At 49.8% G+C, this 6,846-nt stretch overlaps 1 protein-coding gene across 3 annotated transcripts; it reads right to left on the bottom strand.

The window, feature by feature from the left end:
• Window positions 1-256: 256 nt before the first annotated feature.
• Window positions 257-5,062, bottom strand: ASB12 (ankyrin repeat and SOCS box containing 12). 3 transcript variants are annotated; one of them, XM_085324331.1, is made up of 3 exons: window positions 4,920-5,062; window positions 2,221-3,065; window positions 257-1,244 (listed from the first exon to the last, which is right to left on the bottom strand). In XM_085324331.1, the coding sequence occupies exons 2-3, from the start codon at window positions 3,041-3,043 to the stop codon at window positions 1,111-1,113; spliced, it is 957 nt and encodes a 318-aa protein (XP_085180457.1). In that variant the 5' UTR covers window positions 3,044-3,065; window positions 4,920-5,062; the 3' UTR covers window positions 257-1,110. The 3 variants fall into 3 exon arrangements, with proteins under 3 accessions (XP_085180457.1, XP_085180456.1, XP_085180455.1); XM_085324330.1 differs by having other exon boundaries at window positions 4,896-5,062; XM_085324329.1 differs by lacking the exon at window positions 4,920-5,062 and adding an exon at window positions 4,821-4,869.
• Between the last annotated feature and the right edge of the window lie 1,784 nt (window positions 5,063-6,846).

The raw sequence follows: 6,846 nt of genomic DNA on the forward strand, positions 1-6,846 counted from the left end.
AGCCAGCTGGGAGCAATCCTGGTACCTGTATTTCTGCCCACAAGTGGATACGTGAACAGCAAATAGCTCCTCGTGCGAGCAGCGAATAAAGAGGTCTGGCTTGGACCGAACGGCAGTGCCTTTGGGGAGCGCTCCCAAATCTTCGCTTCACTGAATTTGAGCAAACCTAGGTAGTCACGCCGTTGGCCAGTCCCGTTCCCGCTTCCAAATGCTATCGGCTGGGCTTCCAGTCTCCTCCCTTACCAAGTAAGCAGTATTTTACCAAACAGGTCACAGTAGTTTAATAAGAACAGTAGCATACACTTAAAAATCCTGTGCAATCAGAGGCACACAGCTGAGAAAGAACCCTCTCCCCTTCGCAATGACAAAAAATACTCGTGAATGGAAGTGACAGCCAAGGAGAACCCGCTTTTCATCAGCCAAGGAGACTCCAGAGGTAGTACAGGCCACAGAGGTGGAAATCCATCACCAGCGTGAGGGTTTATAAGAGGCAAGCTCTCAAGAGCGCACGCTTCTCCTCTGCTGTCCACCACCGAACCGGGCCGGTCTGGCGGCAGACTCCACTCACTGGGCTCAAAATCAGAGGAAGCCCTTGCAAAGCCTTCCCGAAATGGGCCTCACATGCAGCTAAGGCCACACCTTAGCAGGGAAAACCTGTGCGTACAGAGGCCAGTTTTACCTCCTTCCTCTCTGCTTTTCCTCGAGAAGGGAGGAGGTAAAACCAGGCTTTCCTCCTCAGGTTCTGGCCACCAAGCATTTTCCCAGTCCTTTTTCCAACCAATTAATAACTACTAAAGGTGTAAAGTTCTTCAGTGGAGAAGGTTTACAACCAAACACTAATTAAAACAGATCCTGTCCTATCATCATGCCAACACTTCTGATGCAGAGCAGGAGTCGAGGTTTCCATTTGCTTTCACCCTCCTGCCCTCCGCTTACTTCCTTTTCACACAGGCAGCCCCTTTTGGAGACACCTCTTAAGCCACAACCACTTTGCAACCACTGATCAAATCAGGGTTGTTTTGCGCTGCGCAACTGGGACTCCAGAGCAGCTTTTAATTCCAGTGCTTGACATGGCTGCGTGGGAGCTCGAGCTGCGGCGGGGGCTTCCCCCTAAGGCTGGTGCCTGAGGTAGCTCCTCAGGACAGGTGGGATCTCCAAGTCACCGATGGCTTGCGCGTGGCCTGCCAGCTTCAGAAGGCTCCTCACTGCCAGCCGGGACTGAGACATCAGGGATTTAGGATGAGCTGTGTAAGGAGAGGGAGAAAAAAAAATAAATAAAAAAAGACAGAAATCGCTGCAGACTTTCAGCTCAGTTTCTCACTGAACCTGGAGACAGTCTGAGAGAGGTTGGGCGCTGTGGCCGATTGCTCTGCACGTTCAGCCCCAACCCTCACAGCGTATATTCCATGGGAATTGGGCACATAGAGAGGAAATCTTCCAATGTTTTGCTCAACTAAGTGCAGTTTTTCTGGACTTAGGCAGTACACAAGAGCTGACGTAAAGCAGCAGGAAGGAAAGGAACAGAAAAAAGTCTTGTTGAAAAATAATATTAAACAGATTTATATTATGTGAAAACACTGCTGATATGGAAAGCTCACAAAGTCTATACCAGCACAATTACAGAAATGATACTCACAACAGCTTCTTTAGAAACTTCTAGGTATTTATGAAATGCAGACCCTGAGATGAGTCCAACAGGGACAACAACATAAATAAGCAGTGGCTGCATTGAGTCACATCAAAGACTCGTAGTAAGGTAAGCTGTCTCCAACTGCAGGCAGTGGTTGGTAAGTGGCTACTTAAGATATTTAGTGGGTATTAGAAATACTTCCTCCTATGATACTCTCTTCCAACACCCAGCAATTTATTCCAGGGCTTTCTTAACCTAGAGACTGTCCCCAGGCCAACAGACTTGATGACCAGTGGTGGACCTATTCTCTGTGAACTTGCTATGTCTTTTTCTTAATGTGTTCAGTATTGGAGCCTTTCTTTTTCCCTTTTGAACAGGAACACTGTTCAAGAGGTTGAGCCTGGAGAGGCAGACTTGTATACTCCAAGGAGTCCAGTCTTGTAAGGAAGCTTTACTCGCACCAATCTCCCTCTCGCTGTTGGGAGGCAGAGGTAAAGGGAAGTGGAACTTGAAGCAAATTTCACCCAAGTGATCGCAGAAGCAAAGAGGGTGCCAGCTCCCAGTCCTCCAGCCGCGCGCGCACATGTTACCTCTCTCCGTCAGCAGCAGCTCCAGGCCCTCGCTGCTGGGCGCGAGCTTCTCTCCCGCGATGTTCGGCAGGTACACATTGGCCCCAAAGTCAATGAGCAGTTTGATGAATTCACTCCCGCAACCATGTTTCAAGCAGATTTCGAGCAGAGTCTTGGGCTCCTTGATCCGCGCAATCATCTTCTCATCTGTGCAGTTGTAATCGGGGTCAGCTCCGTAAAGCAGTAGCATCTTGAAGCACTCCAGATGCCCGTAAACTGCGGCGAGGTACAGCGGGCCGGAGCAAGCTGCAGAATTGGCAGCCCACTCGGGCACCCGCGCCTTGACGTTGGCCTCTGCACCGTGGTCCAGGAGCTCTTGCAGGATGCCGACATCTCCATCTCGAGCAGCGGTGAGCAGCGGAGAGCAGTTGTTGTAGATGCTGCCAGAAGGACAGGCCCCCGCGTCGAGGAGCGCTCTAACACACTCCAGGTGACCATTGCTTACAGCGGTGAACAGTGGCGTTTGCGCTTTCACATCCAGACTGTCCACGTCTGCTCCGTGGGCCAAGAGGACCTCTAAACTCCTTACGTGGCCCTTGGATGCAGCGAGGCGGAGGGGAGTGCTGGGTACGCCCCAGCCACTTCTACTGTTGATGAATTTTTTGTACCTGTCTTGGCGCAAGAGTTTATCAAGAGTTTGATAGTCATCTTCAGACACCGCTTGGTTCAGCTCCTGGCTTTCTCCATTATCCTCTTCATCTTCTCTGGGCTGGAGCATGGAGAAAATTTTAGTTATGTCCATTAGGCTCATTTTTTTGGTCTCTCTCCTAAGTATCACTTTCATTATAAACTGTAAAGTGTGGGATCTACGGAACAAGAAAAGAGCATTAGAACCTGCGCTCTCCGACATCAGCTCCGTCATCTTTTCTACAGTTTAAGGGATATGCTCAAAACAGCACAGGAAAGGAAATTCACGCTTGTGAAGCTTTAAGACAAAGACCGAGACTGTCACTCTAGCACATATGTGGATGTCCTCCCTTAAAGACGTTGCAGTGGCGGACAAACGCTAGCTGATATGCTTGAATTTGGTGTTGAAGTTTGCACACTGCATGGGTGAGCTCGCCAACTATCTTCATTTTTATTGTAATGATTTAATACTCTGTTACTGCCCTCAGAGGTGGTAAAAGGTAGGAGATGAGTTGTGGGATACTCAGACCCCAAGTTCAGGATAGGCCTGTGCGTGGCCACCGGTCATTTAAACTTAGGCTTTTGAAAGAATTCTCCACCCAGGCGGTAAATAAGGCCACCAGTTTTCCCAAAATCCTTGGAAATCAGCCAGTCCAGCTGTTCCCCATGAGAGCTGTTGAATGAAACATGCATCTGGAAATAGCAAGATCGACTCGGCTTTGCACCAGCCATTGAATCTGTAAAAAGCCTGACCAATTGCTACGTTAACAAATAGCTGCATTAACAAATATTTTGGAACCTACAGAAATTTCTGATGACGATTTAGGAGCCGATGGTGTTGCTAGGTTTTACTCCAGAGCAGGCACAAGCAAGTACCTGATAATTTTTGTGCCCTGCCATTTTTAAAGGGACTAGTTTGGATTTGATTTCAAAATGAAAGCTGAAGCTAGTGCCAACCCAGCCTTAAAAATTGTTAGGATTGAAACTTCCCAAAACTATGCAGACCTTTGAAATCAAGAGCAGCAAGATCTCTCTCCTTCCTCCTGCCTCCTCCAGCCCCAGGAGCAAGGCTGCAAGAGTGACATTTCTTGCTGTGGGTGTGCTAGACAGGCGGGGGGAAAGAGGAGAGGATCGTGTGTGCTCGCAACACAGGGAATCTTGCTGCCTTCCCTCTGCGTTGCAGCTCCGGTTTCCTATGTGAGAGGCGGTGGTGGCCACGGAGCTCTGTCACCTTCGCAGCTCGCAGATGCCTCCTCAGATTCTGCCCCGGTCTCAGCACAGAAAGCAGCAGCATGAAGCTATTAGCCCATTTCTGCGAACGTGCCCCTAACGGTAACGAGACAGAGCCGCAGCAGACAGGTCCTACATCAGCCTCTGACCGTGCGAAGCACAGCTAAGAAAGATCTCCCATGCAAGGTCGCCTCGGCAGCTATATTTTTTGATTAAGTAGAGCAGGTTTGATGTCAGCTTGGGAAGGCAATGCCCCATTGCACTTAACCTGTTAAGCTAACCCAATCAATTTTATGTATAAATACATGAAATCACAGATTAGGGCTTTATTCAGGAGATGTGCGAATAGCAAGCGCTGGAGCTTTGAAAGCCTCCCGGCTACGTGACTTTGTGCCAGGGGCTGAGGGGAGGGGGGTGTCCAAGAGTCAGTTCAAAAAGAGTCCACAGTTATACACATTCCCAAAGGAAATCGGCCTGAAAAGTAACGAACAGCTGTAACGTCTTCAGAAAACAGAATTCAACGTCTCCACAGGGACGTTACTTGGATGGTGCGAACGCTGGTGTGAGGAGCCCACTGATGCTCATTGAGCAGAAGCGTCAAAAAGCGAGGTGCCACCTCCTGAGCAGAAGGAAGCTGCCCGCACATCCGAGAATCCGCCAGAGAGGCTACAGGTGACATAAGAGCGACGGAAAAATATACTCACGCTTTTAAAGCGGTGGTTACCAAGCTACCGCCGACTGCCCCGAGTTGTCTAGGTATCATTATGCTGCTGCCTTACCTCTGTGAGGTAGCTGACGCTCACCTAAGGCTGGGAAGGAGGCTGCTGTCCCATGGCGAATCCTCTCGCTTCAGATGAGAAAGGAAGAGCGAGGACCTTCCTGCGTCGGGGATGGACGCCCACTCCTCCGAACGGGAATAAAGCAGGCTGTCAGGCTCGCAGCTGAAATGCCACCGCAGGCAGATGGGTCCGGGCTCTCCGGCTAATTTTAGCCCCCGCAGGCGTTTTATCTTACTACTTCCATTCTTGGAAAGTTCCCATTGGGAAGGGTAAATATAGCRAGGGGCACAGAAGGGAGGGAGAGTCGGACAGGTGCTGGAGGCCGTTAGCTCCGTGCTTATCCGCTTCCCTGTTTCCTTGCTTAACTCGTGCAGCTCGGCTCAGCTGGAGCCCCCGCTACGAGCCGGGCCACCGGTCCGGCCTTGCCGGCTGAAACACCTACTGCACCGACGGCAGCTCTCAGGGCCGCTACGTTCTCTCGGTTACTGCCAGTCACCCAAAGGGATTCTCTATTATTCCCTCTCCTGACTCCTTTTCAACTTTCAGAGCAGTAAAAATTACTATTAGCAACCCCAAGCTTTGTTTATCAAAGCACAGAAGGACCAAAGCCGCTGAAACGGTCCAAATTTCCTAAGACAGCTCCCAGGTGCAAGTCTGAGCCGTTACTCACGCTTTCCTGCCAGCTAAACCAGCCAGAATTTTATAAAGCCAAAGAAATGGTTTAAACAGTGTATAAGAAGGTATAAAAGCTTACAGGGGCGAACCAAAGAAGTGAGAAGCGATGTTTGGGCTGTCCTATCAAAAGCTGTCAGCTGGTAAGTGCAATTGCATTTTATCCAGTTCCCTTTAAACCTCTTCCAAACTTTTTGGCAGTGGGGAATGAGTAGCCTGACAGTTTGAAGTGGCATTATCAGCAGTACTAGATAACAGGAAAGGAACCAAATTACCCAGCAGAAGAATCTCCACTACTGCAAGGACCAAGATCAGGGGACCCTGCGAAACATCTTTAAAGCCCCCACTGCTGCCACACACTCCAGTGAGTCTTGTGACGAACTGTGAAAAGCGCAAAGAGCACAAAAATGTTAAATATTAATAAGTTTTACACTTTTGGTTTATTTGTAGTTGCACTCTCTCCCAAAATCACTCAAAGTAGATTGTTACTTCAAAAAGGTCCATTTTCCAAAGCCAAGACTATGAACAAAAATATTTTTGACAGTTTTGTTCAAATTCTTCATCAGTGACCTGGATGAGGGGACAGAGGGCCTCCTCAGCAAGTTTGCTGATGATACCAAGCTGGGAGGAGTGGCTGACACACCTGAGGGCTGTGCTGCCATTCAGAGACACCTGGACAGGCTGGAGAGCTGGGCAGAGAGGAACCTCATGAGGTTCAACAAGGGCAAGTGCCAACTCCTGCACCTAGGGAGAAATAACTCCATGCACCAGTACAAGCTGGGGGCTGACCTGCTGGAGAGCAGCTCTGCAGAGAAGGACCTGGGAGTGCTGGTGGACGACAAGTTGACCATGAGCCAGCAATGTGCCCTTGTGGCCAAGAAGGCCAATGGTCTCCTGGGGTGCATTGGGAAGAGTGTTGCCAGCAGGTCAAGGGAGGTGATCCTGCACCTCTACTCAGCCCTGCTGAGGCCTCATCTCGAGTCCTGCATCCAGTTCTGGGCTCCTCAGTACAAGAGAGATACGGAGCTACTGGATAGAGTCCAGTGTAGGGCTGCGAGGATGATCAGAGGGCTGGAGCATCTGCCCTATGAGGAACGGCTGCAAGAGCTGGGCATCTTTAGCCTGGGGAAGAGAAGACTGAGAGGGGATCTTATTAATGTCTAAAAATACTTTAATGGGGGGGGGGTGTCAAGAGGATGGGGCCAGACTATGTTCAGTAGTGCCCAGCGACAGGACAAGAGGCAACAGGCACAAACCAAAGCACAAGAAGTTCCATCTG

This window comes from Rhea americana, unplaced genomic scaffold, assembly GCF_003343005.1.
Source record: "Rhea americana isolate MKP2758 unplaced genomic scaffold, rheAme1 scaffold_90, whole genome shotgun sequence".
Classification (NCBI taxonomy): domain Eukaryota; kingdom Metazoa; phylum Chordata; class Aves; order Rheiformes; family Rheidae; genus Rhea; species Rhea americana.

Coding starts and splice junctions, on each gene's coding strand:
- ASB12 (XM_085324331.1), bottom strand. CDS start 3,043: ATGAAAGTGATACTTAGGAGAGAGACCAAAAAAATGAGCCTAATGGAC. Junction 1,245..2,220: donor GCTGCTGCTGACGGAGAGAG/GTAACATGTGCG, acceptor CTCCTTACACAG/CTCATCCTAAATCCCTGATG.